General features: G+C 38.2%; 2 protein-coding genes across 5 annotated transcripts in view; one reads left to right on the top strand and one right to left on the bottom strand.

Moving 5' to 3' along the window:
- Window positions 1–42: 42 nt before the first annotated feature.
- dclre1a (DNA cross-link repair 1A (PSO2 homolog, S. cerevisiae)) lies at window positions 43–10,717 on the bottom strand. 2 transcript variants are annotated; one of them, XM_055175996.2, is made up of 9 exons: window positions 9,935–10,717; window positions 8,335–9,711; window positions 8,021–8,154; window positions 7,653–7,771; window positions 7,370–7,513; window positions 5,900–6,045; window positions 5,316–5,470; window positions 3,349–3,487; window positions 43–748 (listed from the first exon to the last, which is right to left on the bottom strand). In XM_055175996.2, the coding sequence occupies exons 1-9, from the start codon at window positions 10,326–10,328 to the stop codon at window positions 582–584; spliced, it is 2,775 nt and encodes a 924-aa protein (XP_055031971.2). In that variant the 5' UTR covers window positions 10,329–10,717; the 3' UTR covers window positions 43–581. The 2 variants fall into 2 exon arrangements, with proteins under 2 accessions (XP_055031971.2, XP_073723138.1); XM_073867037.1 differs by lacking the exon at window positions 3,349–3,487 and having other exon boundaries at window positions 504–748.
- nhlrc2 (NHL repeat containing 2) overlaps window positions 9,638–20,894 on the top strand; it is a 174,414-nt gene continuing 163,157 nt past the window's right edge. The window contains exons 1-2 of one of the 3 annotated variants that reach the window (XM_055175998.2): window positions 9,638–9,776; window positions 11,258–11,410. In XM_055175998.2, coding sequence (XP_055031973.2) covers window positions 11,323–11,410 — 88 coding nt within the window. In that variant the 5' untranslated portion in view covers window positions 9,638–9,776; window positions 11,258–11,322. Of the gene's footprint in view, window positions 9,777–9,938; window positions 10,064–10,724; window positions 10,969–11,257; window positions 11,411–20,894 lie in introns of those variants that run through there. The other 2 variants (XM_055175999.2, XM_055175997.2) reach the window with 2 other exon arrangements.

The raw sequence follows: 20,894 nt of genomic DNA, 5'->3' as shown, positions 1-20,894 counted from the left end.
AATGTTGACAAAAACAATAAAATAATGAATGAAACAAGTGTGTTAACCAAAGAGAATTTATTTCATTTACAAATATTTATTTTTAAAATATATAAAAACATTCACTTAGCTGGGTAAAAAACAACTTTAAAACAAGAAACATGGTTATGGTAAAGTAGACAACAGACAGGGAAGCCATTAGTAATGGCAACAATATAAACCATACTACAATCATCATTTAATAAGGTTGGATTCCCATATCTTTTTGACCACCTTCTCAAATGGTCTTAACAATTTGGGGCGGTTTCCTGGACAGGGCTCATCCTAGTCCCAAACTAAAGTGCATGTTCAATCTGCCTTAATTTAGAAAACATGCTGCACTGACATATCTTAACATGCATCATTGTTTTGTGTCAAGATGTTTTTTCTAGTCCTGGATTAATCTAAACCCTGTCCAGGAAACTGCCCCATATTGTGCTGAAATGGTAACAGAGTAATACTGATCCAATTGATGAGCGCATCGCTTGACTGTCTGGTCAAAAGTTTAATTGTGGAGGTCAGTTTTCATTATTGCCTTGTTTCAGAGCTTGGGTTTCTTTGGGCTAACGGAGGTTTCTTGGTTCTGTCTGCCACTCATGGAAGTAGCTTTCCATTGCTTTCCTGCTCTTCCAACTGCCCACGTTCACTGTAGGAATAATCTTTCTCGGTCGCAGCCATTGCACAAAACGCTTCAACTCTAAAAAACTGCTATGCTCGCTGTAGGGAATACCTGCAACAGACAAACACAAGAGTTTATTGAGAAATCAATATAGACAAAAATATAATATTCTGCATTGGTTGGCACAAATAAATTTTTGGACTGGGACCATATTATACCCTTTCGTAACATTTTACTTTTTCCATTAACTACTTGTATACCGGTAGGCTATTTATATTATATGACTAACCCTGAACCACAAAACCAGTCTTAAAGGGATAGTTCACACAAAAATGAAAATAATGTCATTAATGACTCACCCTCATGTCGTTCCAAACTCACAAGACCTCCGCTCATCCTCGGACCACAGTTTAAGATGTTTTATATTTAGTCCAAGAGCTTGTTGAAACCATGTAAAATCTATGTATGGTATACTGTCCATGTCCAGAAAGGTAATAAAAACATCATCAAAGTACTCCATGTGACATCAGTGGGTCAATTAGAATGTGTTTTGTACATTTTGGTCCAAAAAGAACAAAAATTACGACTTTATTTAGCATCGTCTTCTCTTCCAGTCCTGTTGTGAAGCGCATGGGCGAGACCAAAGTCACGTGACCGCAGTGATGCGGACGACGTACAATGCGGCTGACGTGTTATCTGGTGCGCCCCAGCTTTTTTTTGTGCAACCGAGCCTCGTTTACAGTCTGAGGGAGACGCATGCTGTAAATTTGGAAAAAAAAACACGTCGCAAACATGTCTGAGGATAACACGTCATCCTCGTCACTGCAGTCACGTGACTCCAGTCTCGCACACGCGCTTCCCAACAGACGCGGAAGAGAAGACAATGCTAAATAAAGTCTTAATTTTTGTTGTTTTTGGACCAAAATGTATTTTCGATGCTTCAACACATTCTAACCGTGACCCACTGATGTTACATGGACTACTTTAATTATGTTTCCACTACCCTTCTGGACATGGACAGCGTACCACACATAGACCCTCAATGAAGGGTCAACAAGCTCTCAAACCAAATCCAAAACATCCCAAACTGTGTTCCGAAGATGAACAGAGGTCCCAAGAGCCTGAACGACATCTGGCTGAGTCATTAAATGACATTATTTTCATCTTTGGGTGAACTAACCCTTTAAATACCTTTAAGTAGCACGGGTATATTTGTAGCAATAGCAAAAAACCAATTTATAAGTGGTAAATACTTATATCAAAACTTTTACTTTTGTGAGTGAATGCAGTGCTAAGGACTTAATTTTGACAACTTTAAATGGCGATTTTTTTTATTTTTTATTTTGCATCAGATTCCAGATTTTCGAATAGTTGCATCTCGGCCAAATATTATCATATCCTAACAAACCATACATCAATGAAAAGCTTATTTAAAAATGTTTTAATTTTTTAAATTTTCAAAATTTGACCCTTATGCCTGGTTTTGTGGTCCAAGGTCACATATTTTAAGTTTTTAATAACGGGCCTTTAGGAACTACAACCATGAATGAATCAGCAGTTTCCACTGTCATTTTTATTTGACTCGACCAAGTTGCTGTATACTTAATGAATGTAGAAATACACAAATATATAATAAAAATTAAAGATCTGAAATGTCTTATTTTGAAGGTCAAACTTGATTCCATGATATGGGCCCTTTACAACATCTTACAGCAAAAGGCTTAAATCTAAAAAGCATAAATTCCCAATTAATTCCCATGCTGGATGTCTTTAGATTCCAATAGAGCCTGTGAAATGAGATGCACTATTGCCTGAGGCAGCACCTGACCCTGCTGCAGACCGCTGATATTTGGAAATTAAAACCCTGGCCTTGCAAAACCTGACAACTTGAGTTTTTCTTTGGGTGAAATCACATCTGCTGATTTTGTTAAAGGCACGCTGTGCTTCCCTGAAATGACTTTCAGCGTTACTAACAACTGCAAGAAGGGGAAGAAAAATCAATGTAATGTAATTATATTCCACACACAAATGTATAAACGAAGCCATTCGGTATAATCACATCAGTGGCACGGATTGACAAGGCTATGTTGTCTACACTAATTTAATTTAATTTAATTTAATGAAAAGTAATCAGCTCAGAGATCTTATTAAGAAATAGAAGGTGTGGTAGAAATCAATAAAATATGTCTTCTGCATTTTGTCTTTATTGGTACAGGCCCAACCATTAAGCAAAAAACCTATTAAATTGCCATTATACCGTCTGTCATAAACACGAGTAAATGGCGCACAACTATAATGTGTTTTTTATTTGCTTTTAATGTCTTATTTCCATTTTAATTTAAAAGCATGACAAAAACACTTTGTATTTTGCCCGGTGCTGCTGACGTCACCAGACAAAACAGTGTGTGTATTTTTAGACTCCTGTAAAATCAAGATGCAAATACAATATTACAAAAACCACATAATTTGGTGTGCGTCCATTTCGTTTGATTGTGTTTGATATTTGGATTCGCAATCTAATTCTCATCCACTTTCAACTTTTGCAAGGACCATCAGAAAATTCAGACCTACATATAAGCATTTGGCTGCTTTTTCAGATCTGTACTTGAAATACATGTTTTTAATGGCATGCACTGAAATACATGCAATTAAAAGCATGCTATACTTATGATTAAAATACTTGAAGAGTTTGTTTGAAAGATGAGATGTACCATAGATACTGATGTTCCCCTGGGTTTGAGGCTGAATGTCTTCCACTTTCACACTGTGGTCGAAGGTCCATCCCGTGGGCTTGAAGGCCACAAGCTGATCATACTTCTCTGAGAACTTTTTCAAGTGTGCCCGCAAGTTCTGTATAGTTAACAATGGGTAGTTGAAGCATGAATGGGTAGTGAAAACAAGAATGAAAGAGATGAAAAATGAAAAAAAGCCCAAGGCAACATTCCAAGTCACACAAATATATTCAGAAAGAATCGCTTGCGTTGCAGCTCATTTATAAGCAGCTAGGAAAAGAATAAAAACGTAAATGCAAATGTATTGTGCAAAAACATTTTGTGAATAAAGTCAAAGTTTCAAGAATAATGCCGTAACATTAAAGTGACAAAACAACAAAATTATAATTTTGTGTTGATGCACCAATAAACCAATGTTTCCTTTCTTATTATTGTACAGATAAGATCCAATTTCTTTTATTATTGTGATAACCAAATGTTTTTTCATATTTATACGTACGCATTTAATCATTTAACCTCCTAATTTTAATCTCCAATATTCTTGTAACATTGCTCTTTAAACTCATAATGTTATGATTTTATTCTCAAAATAGTACGTTTTTATCTTACTGTGGCGCTTAAGTGTCATTGTAGATGCTACAATCAATGTAATTACTGTAATCAACTTCTTTCAAAAATTTACATAATGGCTTCTCAATGTCGTGGGACAATCAAAACACGATGTAATCTACAATTAACCTAGCAGTTTTTTGTTCCACCTTGTCATAGCCATTTTAACACATTGGGAACAGCTCCAAAACTGGCATAAATCAACATTGGCATGAGTGAAAAAGTTGTTTATAATGGTTCAGTGCGCAGTCATGTACCTAATCTTTATTATCTGCATCTGTCTCATTAGAATTTATTTTCAGTCGGTCTCAATCAGCTCGGCCGCTGCCAGAACTGCTGCGTTGGCACTCGGTCTTGGTAATTAGAATCTTAATTTTTCCACCGGCATTAGCATAAATGCGCTGTCAAGGAAATTAAAAGGTAAGAGGGAACGCCACATGAATTTTAAAATCCAAAACCAGTGTAAACAGCCTTATTGATTGTTCTTAAAATAACCAGCTCTTTTTTAAACACTTATGAACTGAAACAGCAAAGTAGCACAAAAATGTGAATGTTAAAAAAACGAATTTGACAACTATGACAAATGAGCCAAAGTTGTTTTGTTTTACTTCAGTTGATATATCACTTTTCACAGTGTAATGTGCTTTAACCCTTAACAATATACGGTGGGCAAATTTACTACTCTTACTTGTTGTTAGTGGCCAAAAATGGCTGCTGGTGTCTGGAGATTTGTGTCTGGAGAGACAGCTGCAGGAGACTAAATCTCTCTCACCAGTGCAGCACTAACTGGTGGGCGAGGGAGGCGCATGCACACTGCTGTTATATTCCATATAACTCAATGTACAAATCAGAAATTAAGCTCTGGTTTTTGCACAGGCTACTAAGGGGTTAATGGTGCCACATGTTGTTCAACAGTAAAAATGCCAAATTTTACCGCTTTGCAAAAGGAAAAGCCTCAAAGAATTAAGAATGCATGATAATTAGGTTTCATGGGTCTGCAATCAAAAAACATTGTTACAATGGGGCAAAAATGGCCACAAACCAGAAATGAGAGAGAAAAATAAAATCTGATGCTGCACAAAAACTAAAAAAGCATCAAAGCCAATGTTTTTACTAATCTTTGGCATGCCCAAGACTGTGAAAAGGTGAAAAAAGCCAGTCCACAATCACTTTTTATATTGAAAATCAGTGATAGTATTTACTATGCAAGATGCCGCAAGGACAGAAAATGCAATTTAGCTCTGAAGCTGACCCTGGGACAGTCTTGAACACTCTACTGTCCCTGTTAAATAAAGTTTAAATGTAAAAAAAAGTAAATGTAGTGGGACTCGACTCACTTTGAAATTAAGTTGCATCATAGGCAGCACATGCACTTGTGCCGTATGCCAGTCTGTTGTAATGCGCTGGCCAATCTGCTCGGACTCCAGGCAGCACATGGTGTTATACTTGTCCCTGGACAAACACACCTTAGATCCCAACACGTCCGCGACACCTAGAGTAACAGAGAGGACAGGTAAAGACATATTTATAAGGGGAAAAGGATGATATACAGCCTTTAGTGATTGAAAGGAGTATTAGGGAGAAAAAAACAGTTGACACCAAACATTTTTTCAACGTACAGGCCAAATACATTTTCAGCTTGATGCGTATAAAACTTTTAGGATAGACAGACAGAGGTGCAGCACTATAAAGTAAATTGGCTATTTTATGAGATCCATTCATAAAATAGCCATTGAGAAAATTCTGGAAGAGAAAATCCATTTCCATGTAAGGACAGCAAAGGTTACATAAAAACTCTCCCATCTTTATCATTCATGAGATTCGTGGTCATCTTATAGTAGAGTATAATTTGTCCTTTTAAGTTCAATAAACCCACACAAAGCATATGAGAGGTCTGGAGAAGTAAAGCAACGTTACTCACCCAGAAAGACTTTCTCTTTCCCTACTGCATAGGTGCCACACACTATGAGCGTACGGGGGTTCAAAGTGACCCATTCAAAGGCTGTGTTAACCGCAAAAGTGATGACTTCCTGTTGAGTAGGAAAAGTGTATTCTGGACTGCAATACCTAAGAAAGAAAGTGTTTTATTGTACACATAAGCTGTATACAGTTGTGTACAGACATCTAAGATCTGATCATTTGAGACTAAGTAGCAAAAAATTGCCACTCATCATCTTTCTTTTTCTGTTAAACGCCATGCCAGTTTCTAAGGCTATATTCCTGGCGAGAATAATGTCTAATTATATAAAGTAAGACTAGAAAAGATGTTTAAAATTCATTTCATATAAAAATCGAAGATTTATGTTTGGATTCCCACTCTTTATCTATTTTAACAGTAAGTTAAATTATTACATTCTTAGTATTTGTGTCTTAGGCCAGTGGTTCCCAAACTTTTTCAGCGTGCGGCCCCTATTGTGTACAGTGCATTTTTTCGCGGCCCCCCAAAAGAAAATTTATGCCAAAAACAGTTTTAAAATGTAATATTTTAATTAAACAAAACATATAAAATTATACCTAGTAGTGCTGTTGGTTAGTTGGCTTATTATTTTTTAGGTTTAATTACACAGAATTCATGATAAATGAATGTATTTTATAAAATGTCATAAAACTAGGGTCCCCCTGGAACCATCTCGCGGCCCCCAGTTTGAAAACCACTGTCTTAGGCCATGATCACACTAGACTTGCAGCGATCAGCAGATTTTGACATGCTCGCACTGCTAGTGTTGCTTTTATTATTATTATTGTAAAAAATAGGATTGTGCGATAATGCACCTAAAAAAAGTTTTTAAAGAATTTAAAAGGGAACATTTCACAAGACTTTTTTTAAGATGTCATAAATCTTTGGTGTCCACAGAGTACGCATGTAAAGTTATAGCTCAAAATATCATATAGATAATTTATTATAACATGTTAAAATTGACACTTTGCAGATGTGAAAATTTTCCATTTTTGTGTATGTCCTTTAAAATGCAAATGAGCTGATCTCTGCACTAAATGGCACTGCTGTGGTTGGATAGTGCAGATTAAGGGGCGGTATAATCCCTTTCTTACATCACAAGGGGAGCTAAATTTCAATGACCCATTTTTTCACATGCTTGCAGAAAAAGGTTTTTCAAAACTAAGTTACTAGGTTGTTCTCTATCACTTTTTTTAGGTTGATACAAGCACTGGGGACCCAATTATAGCACTTAAACACGGAAAAAGTCAGATTTTCATGGTATGTCCCCTTTAAAAGTGAGAGTTAACCTAACTTTGAAACGTGCCAAACATAACAGGGCATAACAGAGACCTCTGTATATTCCCATACAATGAAGTCCAAGGGCAAAGTAGCTTTGTTAAAAATATATAAGTCCTCAGAGTACAGTCGAATAAAGCAAGCTGCAGGACTCACGTTGTGTCTAGATAAAGACTCTGGATCCGGAGACCCTGCAGCTCTGGGTAGCGCTCCATGGACGGATCAGCCCGGAAGTCACCTGTGTGGAGAACCGTCTGGCCATCTGGCAGCACAAACAGCAACATTGCTGCCCCAGGACAGCTGGAGGGTAAAACAGTCACAGTAATTAAAAACTTAATTATATTAAAGATGCAATTCATTATAGAATGCTGTGTACGTGATGTTCCAAAAAAAGTAAAGCAATTGCAAGCCAGAGAAAAAGACAAACTCGTATACTCACTGGTTAGCATCCAAAAGAGTGACCTTCACCCCTTGCACTGTACACTGTGTGTTCATTGGGAGAACATGAACATACTGCTCATCTACCTTCAGCTTGCTCTTCACCAGGTTACCGGTTACCTGCAAAGAATTATACAAGTTAGCTATGAAATTTTGTTATGTTAATGTGCTTTGATTTGATAACATAAACATGATGCATTTTGAATGACTTGGGGATTGAGCATTTACATGGTAATTTTTTCAGTTCATATCAGCAACAATCCATTGTTTTTAGGGATGTGTCATCTTTGTTTGGACAGCTGGCAGTGCAGAGCTATTATAAACAGTATATAAAGCAAACCAGAATAATCTGTGATAAGACAGGCATACTTTGTTGCAGTAGATGGGAAAAACTGAAGTTTTCTTCAAGCCAATATAGTGGTCTGAGTGGAAGTGGGTAAGAAAGTAGGCTGTGACACCTTCAACAACCCCATACTGAAAAGCATCCACAGCAAAACCAGTTCCTGAACAGAGAAAATGTATATTATAGTTACTTAACAATTTGGACCAAGCAAAGAAATACTGCTATTAACATAGTAAAAATAAATGTACCATATTTTGTACTGATTTAGCATTAAAGTTGTAAAATAAAATGTATGCCACTGTGGCTTAAATCTAGCTCTGTACTGAAATAATGCACAAACCGGGAATTTTCTTGTAGAACGGACAGCGTTTGGGCACCTCAGGATCTCCATCTGTCGCTCTTCCCCTGCTCCATCTTTTATGCCCCGCTGCCCTGCCTCCTCTTCCTCCTTCTGTTTGCGTGGGCTGAGCTGTGCCATCTTCTCCGGCAGAGACATTAGACGCTTCAGATGGCGCTTCGTTCTTTTTCCGTCGTCTACCCGGCCGTTTTGCATCTTCCCCCTTAGCTTCTTCAATCCTTGCTCTCCTGGATCCTTTCTGGTTGGTTTCCCCAGGTGTGTCATTGGCATCCTCTTCAGCCTTTTTTACAATCAATGGCTTAAGGCCAAAAAACACCCCAATGTCTGTTTGTTTCAATCCAGGGGGACCTCCCTTAGTCTGGGTTCTCCTAGGAGTCATAGAGAGTGTTTTCTGGGTAAGGGATAAAGTTGTCTGACTGGAAGACGACTCTTGGTTTATGCAAGCAGAAGTAGCTTCCAAACAAGTTGATCCTAAACCGTTGACGTTGGTAGGACTAGAAATGCGTTCTCGAAGGCGCTCTAATACCAAGCTTTGGGGCGACTGTAATTGGGTTGTTGTAGACTGCAAAAGAGGTCCATCAGGAACACCTGTGAAACTGGAAGTGATCAGGTGATTATCTGGTGTTAATGAAGTCTGGGATTTCACACAGGTGTCTCTGTTTGACTCATGTTCCTGGCTGTTAGTCTCATATTGGTCCAGCACGTCAACGAACATCTCATCGTCTTCATCACTGAATAATTGCAGAGAATCATTATCATCCTCAACTTCTTTTTTATGTAATACAGAATTGTGAAACATTAGCTTTTTATTTGTTTTTTGGGCCACGTGTTCCTCGTCTACATCTGGAAGCTCAGATAGTGGAGAGTAGGAGATATATTCATCATCACTAAATTCCTTTTTAACTTCATCTGCCTCTTTCTGAACAGCACCATGATGTGGTTTAACTGGAGTGGAGACCTTTATTCTGGTCTCCTGTGATGAACTCTGGGATTGTGATCTGTTGGTGGAAGGAGACCAGCCTTTCTTTTTCTTAATATCTTCAGCGTTAGGAGAGCGCAAGAAGAGCAGGGCATTATTCTTGGTGGGAGTTCCCTTTAATTCTTCACCAGGAGAAGAACTTTGGCTGGAAAAGGTGGATGTGTTTACAGCGCTGTCCACAGAGTTCTCTGTACTAAAGGCAGGTGCAACATCACTAACAGACTTAAAGTCCAAGTCTGAGGTATTTCTGGCTTTGAAACTTTGGGTACGCTGGGTACTAACGTTGTCGTTCAGAGCTCGACTGTGAGCAAGCAGAGAGTGGCTGTACCTCTTGTAGTGATTGGGGATGGAGGATGTGCACTGTAGACCATCTGGACATTCTGGAACATCAGAAGGAAAATGAATGGGAAGAATACAAGGGATGGAGTGTAATGCAAAAGCACTGGTTAGTTAAGTTCACCAAAAAAATAAAAATCCTGTTTTATTAACTCAACTTTGTGGCTTTGAAACCCATGTGTCTTTCTTCTATACGGTTATTTATACATTTTGCAGAAGGTGTGTTAGACAGGGGAGATATGCAATATAAACAAACCAAAACTATACCTTTACAGTCTTCTCCTGGGGTGTCTAAGCATTCTGCAACATGCCATTGTTGAGACTGAACCACCAGGATGGAAAATGGCATTTGACAAATGGGACAGAAGCCTCCAGACTTCGGCTGTTTATCCTGAGGTGTCTCATGATGCACATCCCGAGTGCTTGAGATTGGTTCTTGGTTTGATCTCCCATTAATTCCTGAATTACTGAGGCAACTGTTTATATTTTGGTCTAAATCATTGTGTGTTTGAACACTGTTGACTTCTACGTTTACGTTTTGCACTGATGATTTGTCCTTTCTCCTTTTTGTCCAACGTTCGCCGGAGACGTTGGATTTTCTTTTAGTCTTTTTAAGTGGTTTATAGTCCCATATGTCACTCTCAGATCCGCTCTGTGACATTTGTAAAAATAAACAAATCCTCCGGTTTTGTTTTGAAAGCAACAGTTTTGAAAACACACATTCATCTCTTAACAATAAAATTATTCACTGATTCACACAGACGACCGTATCTTCCACAAAAGTACAAAAACATTAAAAGTCAATAAAACGAATTCTGTCGTGTTATTTACACAATACGTTCACATTGTGTGGAAAAAACAAATCGACGATTATCTTTCTCTGCTACAGTTCTTACCGCCAATGTTGAAAGCATATCTATTTCCCATTGGTTTCGACACTTTCCACATTTTAGGTTTACTTTAAACACTCCATAATACTTAAAACAAATGCCTCCAGGACATTAAAAATTATATTAATAAAATGTATAAATTTTTTTGAGAGCAGCTAATATAAACAAATATCTAATGTAGATTATTGTTTTGTCGAAAGTGCTGCGCCTAAATGTGTAGCTCATTCACTGTGTGTGTTGTGGGAGTCATGGCGTCTTACAGTAAGCTGTCAGCTCTGTTTCCCATTCAGAGCCAGTTAGATTACGCTTTGGACGACGCGACGACTCAAGAAGAGAAAGAAAATCTCGTACATCAGTATTTGCACAAAATAGACGAAAAAGATGATTTAATTATCCCGGATTTTGAAGAAGGTAAAGAACTCAGTGGTGGCCGCCGACTGTATGTAGTTCATCTGAAGTGTGGGAGGGGCTTTGAAACTTGAAATCAATTCGAAATAAATTATTGGCTTACAATAACCGACTGACTTAATATGTAACAGAGATCCTGTCAGGCTGTGGATCAAATAAACTAACGTTACCCCACATGAAAAATCGATAAAGTGCAGTTGTAGCATGTGATCGGTGGTTATTGTATACAAACTTATTTTGTTAAAATGTGTTTAGTTATGTTTTTGTTAATCCGTTTATTATTATTCTGCAGGACTGGAATGGCTGAACACAGATGGCCCTCTGTCTTTCAGGAAGGAGTTGTTAGGCAAAGTGGTGATGCTTGACTTCTTCACATACTGCTGCATAAACTGCATGCACATACTTCCTGATCTTCACCAGCTGGAGCAAAGTTACTCTGTAGAAGGTACACAATGCTAAATGAATCAGAGACAGAAGACATTGCAGCTTTTCCCCAACATATACACTAATAAAAAAATGCATAGCGGATAAACATGGATGCCATATTTGATTTGATGTGAAAAGGGCTTTGAATGAAAGATGTACAGACCAATCTATTGGATATACTCTCCTAATATTTCAGATGACATGATTGGCACTAAACAGTACTTTTTGAACTGCCACGATTTTTATCCATAAAAAAATGAAATTCTCTCCCTGTGTCTGAAAAGATGAGAAAATCTGAGAAATCTCAGTGAATGCAGTTTCATCTGGGTATTTCTCATATACTGTATTTTGCATACTTGGGTTTTGGACTTACTAGCCATTTTGCATGCATACTATACATACACCGATCTACTATACAAAGTGAATGCTGGTTCTGATAGAAAGGTCTATTGGAGTCCATGCTCGATGGGTCAGGGCTGTTTTGTTGGCAAAAGTGGGACCTACACAATATTAAGCATGTGGTGATAATGTTATGGCTGATCGGTGTATATTAGGGTGGTCTTTATTTTTCAACTTTTAAAAGTTCATGCTCTCACCCCACCAATATGTTTAAATATTCAAAGGCTTTGAGCAACCTCTAGATATTGTAGGAACAATTAAAAATGTTGCACAGTGCATTTAGGGGATGAGAGTTGAACATTTTAAAAAAAATTGACCCATTATGAGGACTAACCTAGTGTATATGTAATATGGAAGTAGGCGATTTGACCTGACTAATGTCTTTAAACACTAAATAGTACATTGTGAGACCCATTATGAGGACTAACCTATAGTGTATATGTAATATGGAAGTAGGCGATTTGACCTGACTAATGTCTTTAAACACTAAATAGTACATTGTGAAGTCTGCAAAATGCCAATATGTGACTACCTACAATAGCCATCCAGTTAAAGGTTTTCTGGTTATTTCAGTGTAAACACTTTAAAATGGATCATGCCAAAGGTTCACTAATGCAGTACTGAGGCAAGAGTCTCTTTAGCTTGTAACTTTTTTCGTCTATACCAGCAACACATTCTTATTATCTTTGAACTTTAACATATATAAGATTAAAATAGACCAGAGACCAGGTCTAGAGCTCAGAGATTTGCTGAGATACACCATTATGCTGACCTGTGGCTTATTATAGCAGCTCTGTGTACGGTATTATCAGCCTCAGCTTTCAGTAGCCCATCGGTAGCCACTTCTGTAGGATCATCCGGAGGAAACTGGCCAGTCAGCCATCAACTCACTCTCTGGTATATCTCACACATTCACGCATACCTTTTCTCTGGCACTTCATTTAGTACATTCTGTACTGGACATGAGCAGAACAAACCTCCTCACCCTTTGCCCCATATTCTTCAAACGCTGGTCTTACTGTAAAGTCTTTTTGTTTATTTAGGTGACATACTGTACTGTTAGTTCAAGGGGAACTTTTATGTTTGTGTCAATTGATACTTTATTGGTGTGTTCATGTTATTAATTATTTTGAAAATTTAGAGGGGAAGACAAAGTGTGTATTGTAAGCAGGTCTGTAAGAAGGTAAAGCATACTGCAGTATTATGCACAATCAATTACTTGTATTTGAGACTACACTGTCACAAAAAATGGTCCCTTGCTGTCAGTGAGACAATACCCTTTAAAAAGGTCCTAATATTTACCATTTTGTACCAAAATATATACCTAAGGTACTAATATGCAGTCTTTATTACCAATATGTACCTCTGAGGTAGATTAATCGGCACCGATAGTAAATCGGTGGAACAATTGGTTATCTGCAAAAAATCCATGCAGATAGTTTTTCCGGGTGCGTCCATTGCTTCATGTCATTATGAAGTAATTAATTTGCTAAATAGATGCTGCATTAGCAGAGAAACCACAGCAGTAACCTAAGTTTGACGTCAAGGCTGACAGGACAATAATATTAGTAGTACCTCAAACAGTTACACACAAATACACGCAGATAAATCCAACCCAAATGCTTAATCTCATGATTATTACAATCAATTTGCATTCGTTTATTTCCAGCTGGTTACTTTTATCCATATTTTAAGTTGATAACGAGAGAAAGCGAACTATATGCAACTGTCTTCTATGTTAAGATATGCAACAAATCAAAATCTGATTTCAGTTCTTTTTTTTATCATCATCACTGCAATACATCTTTTGTTATTTTAATACAATAATCATTAAATGTTAAACGATAAAGTACAAGACTACACATATAATATGTAATTTCAGTTTTACAAGTGGGAGTATTTCACAGAAGTATTTAATTCAATACTTATTAGGGGTCAAGCCCCGAAGGGGCGTAGAACCCTATTGTATTTGTTAGTTTTCTTAATTTTATTATTAGGGGTCAAGCCCCGAAGGGGCGTAGAACCCTATTGTATTTGTTAGTTTTCTTAATTAGGGGTCAAGCCCCGAAGGGGCGTAGAACCCTATTGTATTTGTTAGTTTTCTTTTTATAATAATTAGGGGTCAAGCCCCGAAGGGGCGTAGAACCCTATTGTATTTGTTAGTTTTCTTAATTTTATTATTAGGGGTCAAGCCCCGAAGGGGCGTAGAACCCTATTGTATTTGTTAGTTTTCTTAATTTTATTATTAGGGGTCAAGCCCCGAAGGGGCGTAGAACCCTATTGTATTTGTTAGTTTTCTTTTTATAATAATTAGGGGTCAAGCCCCGAAGGGGCGTAGAACCCTATTGTATTTGTTAGTTTTCCTATTATAATAATTAGGGGTCAAGCCCCGAAGGGGCGTAGAACCCTATTGTATTTGTTAGTTTTCTTTTTATAATAATTATTATTATTAGTTATTCTTCTTCCGCCATTGCGGTCTATGGCAGCCCATAGAACCGTACGTAGGAAAGTTATGAAATTTGGCATACTGATAAAGGACACTCCAATGTGTCCCCACAGCAAATTTGGAGTCTCTATGTCTAACCCACTAGCGCCACCAACAGTCCAAAGTTGCACTTTTGTTTTTGCTTATAACTTCTGATCTGTAAGACCTAGAAACAAAATTCTTGTTTCCTCTGATTCCTTGGCTCAAGACGATTCAAATGGACCCTATGACGTCATTTTCCGTCATGAAAATTTTTCCGCCATTTTGAATTATTCGTAAAACCTACTTTTGCGAACTCGTCCTAGAGCTTTTGCCCGATTTCCACGAAAATTGGTATGCAGCATCTAGAGACACTCACGGCAAAAAGTTATTAAAAGAATTTCGATAAACCAATCCGTTGTCGTATAGCGCGTCAACGAATTTTACATAGAGCGCAAAAAAACAGATTTTAGGCTGTATCTTCTCCAAACTTAGGCCTATTGACACAAATCTTGGTACGTGAGATGCCAGTCAGGAACTGAGGGAGCATGCACAGTTTCGTTGCAGCGCCACCTAGTGGCCAGACGAATGTTTTATAGGCCTATAACTTTGGCTATGATCATCGTATTTACAAGGGACCTATTTCCTTGGAGTTTTGAATAGTTGCAGAGTCCAACGATACCAAACATGCCAGGATTTGCCTTACGGTTAACCCTGTGTGGCAAAATAGCGCTTAAAAAACACGCGCGAATATCTCCGCGAGCGTAATTCTGATCGACTCAAAAACACCATAGGAAGAAACTAACCTTACCTTCTGAACAAAAAGTTCTATTGGCGTTATATTAAAATTTTCATCAGAAATGGCCGAAAAATGCAAAAAACGAAAAATTACCTTTAAATTTTGTATTTTTTACACATAAATGGTTATAACTTCGCAACGAAAAGAGATTTTTTCACCAGATTTGATACGCTGATGTACGACCACAGTCTGAGGCTACACAAAAAAAATTGCTTGCTTGCACCACTAGTTGGCGTTATAATTGAACAAAACCTGTGATATCAAGCCAGCCCTATGGTCATACAACTGTTTCTTCACTAAACTAAAGTGTATAGTCATAAAACTAGCTCGATGTAACGTAATCATGACCTGAAGTTGCATGCACAATTTTGTCACAGCGCCACCTAGTGGTTTTGAGATAGAAAATGGTAATTTTTGCCTAAAACTACTGCAACAAACACATCTAAAACCATAAGTCATCATGGATTATTCATTTCATGGCTTGGATTATAATCACTGGTGGATGTCAATTTACTGTCTAGCAACCAATGAGAATACCTTATCAACTGTTTTTGCAAGAGCTATATCTCTTCATCAGAACAGCGTAGAGACATGGGGGTGGGCTCTTTCGACTCATTAACACCACAGTAACATTTTGTGAGCTGAGTATTACCACTGCAAGCACCACTCACATTTCCTTCAGTGTTCTAGTTGTCAATGCTCCTCAAGACGTGAGGGAGAGATTTCACTGAATAAGAACAGAGCTTTTTTGCTGATTACTGTTATATTAATTTGTCTGAAATTAGGAGGTTTTGCTAGGTTTTTTAAACTGCTCATCCGGACTCAAGTTTACCTTCTTCTGTGCCCTTTTTGGCTTGACCCCGGTATCGCTGCTTGCAGCTATATTTAGGGGTCAAGCCCCGAAGGGGCGTAGAACCCTATTGTATTTGTTAGTTTTCTTATTATAATTAGGGGTCAAGCCCAGAATGGGCGAAGACCCCTATTGTATCTGTTAGTTTTCTTATTATTATTATTAGTTATTCTTCTTCTTCCGCCATTGCGGTCTATGGCAGCCCATAGAACCGTACGTAGGAAAGTTATGAAATTTGGCACACTGATAAAGGACAGTCCAATGTGTCCCCATAGCAAATTTGGAGTCTCTATGTCTAACCCGCTAGCGCCACCAACAGTCCAAAGTTGCACTTACGTTTTTGCTTATAACTTCTGACCCATACGTCCTAGAAATTAAATTCTTGTTTCATCTGATTCCTTGGCTCAAGACGATTCGACTGGACCCTATGACGTCATTTTCCGTCATGAAAATTTTTCCGCCATTTTGAATTATTCGTAAAACCTACTTTTGCGAACTCGTCCTAGAGCTTTAGCCCGATTTCCACGAAAATGGGTATGTAGCATCTACAGACCCTCACGGCAAAAAGTTATGGAATTCATGTCAATTCGTCGATCCGTTTCTGTAAACCGCATCAACGAATTTTACGTAGAGCGCAAAAAAACGGATTTGAGGCTGTATCTTCGGCAAACTTAAGCCTATTGACACGATACTTGGTACTTGTGATGCCAGTCAGGAACTACGGGTGCATGCAGAGTTTCGTCACAGCGCCACCTAGTGGTCAGACTTATGCTTTACACGCCTATAACTTTGGCTCCGATTGACGTATTTTCACGGGACTTGTTTCTTTGGAGTTCTGAATAGTTGCTGAGTCCAACGATACCAAACATGCCAGAATTCGCCTTACGGTTAACCCTGCGCAGCAAAATAGCGCTTAAAAAATACGCGTGAATATCTCCGCGAGCGTTTTTCCGATCGACTCGAAAACACCATAGGAAGAAACTAACCTTAACTTCTGAACAAAAAGTTCTATTGGCGTTATATTAAAATTTCCATCAGAAATGGCAGAAAATTGCAAAAAACGAAAAATTACCTTTAAATTTGGTGTTTTTTACACATAAATGGTTATAACTCTGCAACAAAATGAGATTTTTACACCAGATTTGATACGCTGATGCATGAGCACATTCTGAGACCACACAAAAACAATTGTATGCTTGCACCACTAGATGGCCTTATAATTGAACAAAACCTTTGATAACAAGCCAGCCTTATGGTCATACAACTGTTTCTTAACTAAACTAAAGTGTATAGTCATAAAACTAGCTAGATGTAACACAATCATGACCTGATGTTGCATGCAAAATTTTTTCATTGCGCCACCTACTGGTTTTGAGATAGAATATGGTATTTTTGCCTAAAACTACTGCAACAACACATCTAAAACCATGAGTCATCATGGGTTATTCCTTTCATGGCTTTGACTATAATCACTGGTGGTTGCCAATTCACTCCCTAGCAACCATTGAGAATACCTTATCAACCGTTTTTGCAAAAGCTATATCTCTGAATCAGAACATCGTAGAGACACGGGGATGGTCTCTTTTGACTAATTAAACTTGTTATAACATGACGTGACCCATGTTTTGCCACTGCAAACACCACTCGCATGTCCTTCAGTGCTCTAATGTTCCCTGATTGTCAATAACAGAAGGACGATTGCAGTAGACAAGAACTTAGATTATTTTTGTTAATAACTTTTTTGTTTTTTCATCTAAAATTATTAGGTTTACCTAGGGTCTTCAATTTGCTTATCCAATCTCAATTTTACATCCTTTTGTGCCCTTTTTGGCTTGACCCCGGCATTGCTGCTTGCAGCTATATTTAGGGGTCAAGCCCCGAAGGGGCGAAGACCCCTATTGTATCCGTTAGTTTTCTTAATTTTATTATTAGGGGTCAAGCCCCGAAGGGGCGAAGACCCCTATTGTATTTGTTAGTTTTCCTATTATAATAATTATTATTCTGGTTCTTCTTCCGCCATTGCGGTCTATGGCAGCCCATAGAACCGTACATAGGAAAGTTATGAAATTTGGCACACTGATAGAGGACAGTCCAATGTGTCCCCACAGCAAATTTGGAGTCTCTATCTCTAACCCGCTAGCGCCACCAACAGTCCAAAGTTGCACTTATGTTTTTGGTTATAACTTCTGATCCGTGAGTCCCAGAAACAAAATTCTTGGTTCCTCTGATTCCTTGGCTCAAGACAATTCGATTGGACCCTATGACGTCATTTTCCGATATTAAATTTTTCCGCCATTTTGAATTGTTTAAAAAACCTACTTTTTCGAACTCGTCCTAGAGCTTTTGTCCGATTTCCACGAAAATTGGTATGTATCATCTTGAGACATTCATGGCAAAAAGTTATCAAAAGAATTTTGATACAGCAATCCGTTGTCATATACCGCCTTAACGAATTTTACGTAGAGCTAAAAAAAACGGATTTTAGGCTGTATCTTCGTCAAACTTTGGCCTATTGACACGACACTTGGTACTTGTGATGCCAGTCAGGAACTGAGGGTGCATGCACAGTTTCGTCGCAGCGCCACCTAGTGGCCAGAGCAATGTTTTATACACCTATAACTTTGGCTCAGATTGACGTATTTTCACGGGACTTGTTGCTTTGGAGTTCTGAATGGTTGTCGAGTCCAACGATACCAAACATGCCAGAATCCGCCTTACGGTTAACCCTGCGCAGCAAAATAGCGCTTAAGAAACACGCGTGAATATCTCCGCGAACTTTTTTCCGATCGACTCGAAAACACCATAGGAAGAAACTAACCTTACCTGCTGAACAAAAAGTTCTATTGGCGTTATATTAAAAATTTTATCAGAAATGGCCGAAAATTGCAAAAAACGAAAAATTACCTTCAAAATTTGTGTTTATTACACATAAATGGTTGTAACTTCGTAACGAAAATATATTTTTTCACCAGATTTGATACACTGATGCATGAGCATATTCTGAGGCTACACAAAAACAATTTTATGCTTGCACCACTAGATGGCCTTATAATTGAACAAAACCTTTGATAACAAGCCATCCCTATGGTCTTACAACTGTTTCTTCACTAAACTAAAGTGTATAGACATAAAACTAGCTAGATGTAACACAATCATGACCTGATGTTGCATGCACAATTTTGTCATTGCGCCACCTAGTGGTTTTGAGATAGAAATATGGTATTTTTGCTTAAAACTACTGCAATAACATATCTAAAACCATGAGTCATCATGGATTATTCCTTTCATGGCTTTGACTATGATCACTGGTGGTTGCCAATTCACTCCCTAGCAACCATTGAGAATACCTTATTAACCGTTTTTGCAAAAGCTATATCTCTGCATCAGAACATGGTAGAGACACGGGGATGGTCTCTTTTGACCAATTAAACGTGTTATAACATGATGTGACCCATGTTTTGCCACTGCAAACACCACTCACATGTCCTTCAGTGCTCTAATGTTCCACGATTGTCAATAACAGAAGGACGAATGCAGTAGACAAGAACTTTGATTATTTTTGTTGATAACTTATTTGTTTTTTCATCTAAAATTATTAGGTTTACCTAGGTTCTTCAATCTGCTTATCCAATCTCAATTTTACATCCTTTTTTGCCCTTTTCGGCTTGACCCCGGCATTGCTGCTTGCAGCTATATTTAGGGGTCAAGCCCCGAAGGGGCGTAGAACCCTATTGTTATTGTTAGTTTTCTTATTATTAGGGGTCAAGCCCCGAAGGGGCGTAGAACCCTATTGTTATTGTTAGTTTTCTTATTATTATTCATCCTAGTTCTTCCGCCATTGAAGTCAATGTCAGCACATAAAACCGTACGTAGGAAAGTTATGTAATTTGGCACACATGTAGAGGACAGTCTAAGAAGTTACTATAGGAACATTGGTGTGTCTGACTCAAACCCTCTAGCGCCACCAACAGTCCAAAAATCCACTAATGATCATGCTCATAACTTCTGACCCGTGAGTCCTAGAAACTAAATTCTTGTTTCCTCTGAATCCTTGGCTCATGATGATTCAATTGCACACATTGATGTCATTTGTGTCATGCAAATCTTTCCGCCATTTTGAATTTTCCGTAAAACCTACTTTTTCGAACTCCTCCTAGACCGTTTGTCCGATTTGCATGTCCTTTGGTATGTAGCATCTAGAGGCACCCCAGACAAAAAGTTATCAAAAGCTTTTTGATAGACCAATGCGTTCTCATATAAATTGACAACATACATGGCGGCGAGCACGCCAAAACGGACGTGAGGCCGTATCTTCGCAAAACTTTTGTGTATCGATACAAAACTTGGTATCTGTCATTACAGTCATGACCTGAGGGTGCCTACAACGTTTCGTCACAGCGCCACCTAGTGGTCACGAGATTCGAAAAATGCTTATTTTCGCTTATAACTACTTCAAACTTGAGTCTAAAATCATGAAAGTGGTCTTGTTAGATTCCTTGAGGCATGCCGAGTCAAACGATACCAAGCGGTTTTCGGTCGGCCATTTTGGGTGTCGGCCATTTAGAATTTTCTCATTAAGTTCAGTATTTCACAAACAGAATGGCGTATCGCTACGAAATTTGGCATGGTTCATCAGTGACATGTTCTGAGCGGACCTATAAATCTTTAGGACAGCGCCACCTAGTGGTCAGGATATGTAAATAAATTGTTTAAAATCTTTATATCATTTGATTAAATTGCCACTATGACATAAGACTTCACTCTATTGATTCCTTGGCTCATGCTGAGTCCGACTGTACCAAATATGTCTGAGTCAAACCTACTTCCTGTCGGCCATTTTGAATTATATTGAACACCTACTTTTTCGAACTCCTCCTAGAGCGCTCATGTGATTGGCTTAATTTTTGGTATGCATCATCTAGAGACACTCTAGACAAAAAGTTATCAAAAGCTTTTCGGTAGACCTATCCGTTGTCGTATAACGCATCAAA

This window comes from Misgurnus anguillicaudatus, chromosome 4 (genome assembly GCF_027580225.2).
Source record: "Misgurnus anguillicaudatus chromosome 4, ASM2758022v2, whole genome shotgun sequence".
Classification (NCBI taxonomy): domain Eukaryota; kingdom Metazoa; phylum Chordata; class Actinopteri; order Cypriniformes; family Cobitidae; genus Misgurnus; species Misgurnus anguillicaudatus.
The sequence above is the reverse complement of the archived record's forward strand: the minus strand, read 5'-3'. Positions and strand labels throughout refer to the sequence as shown.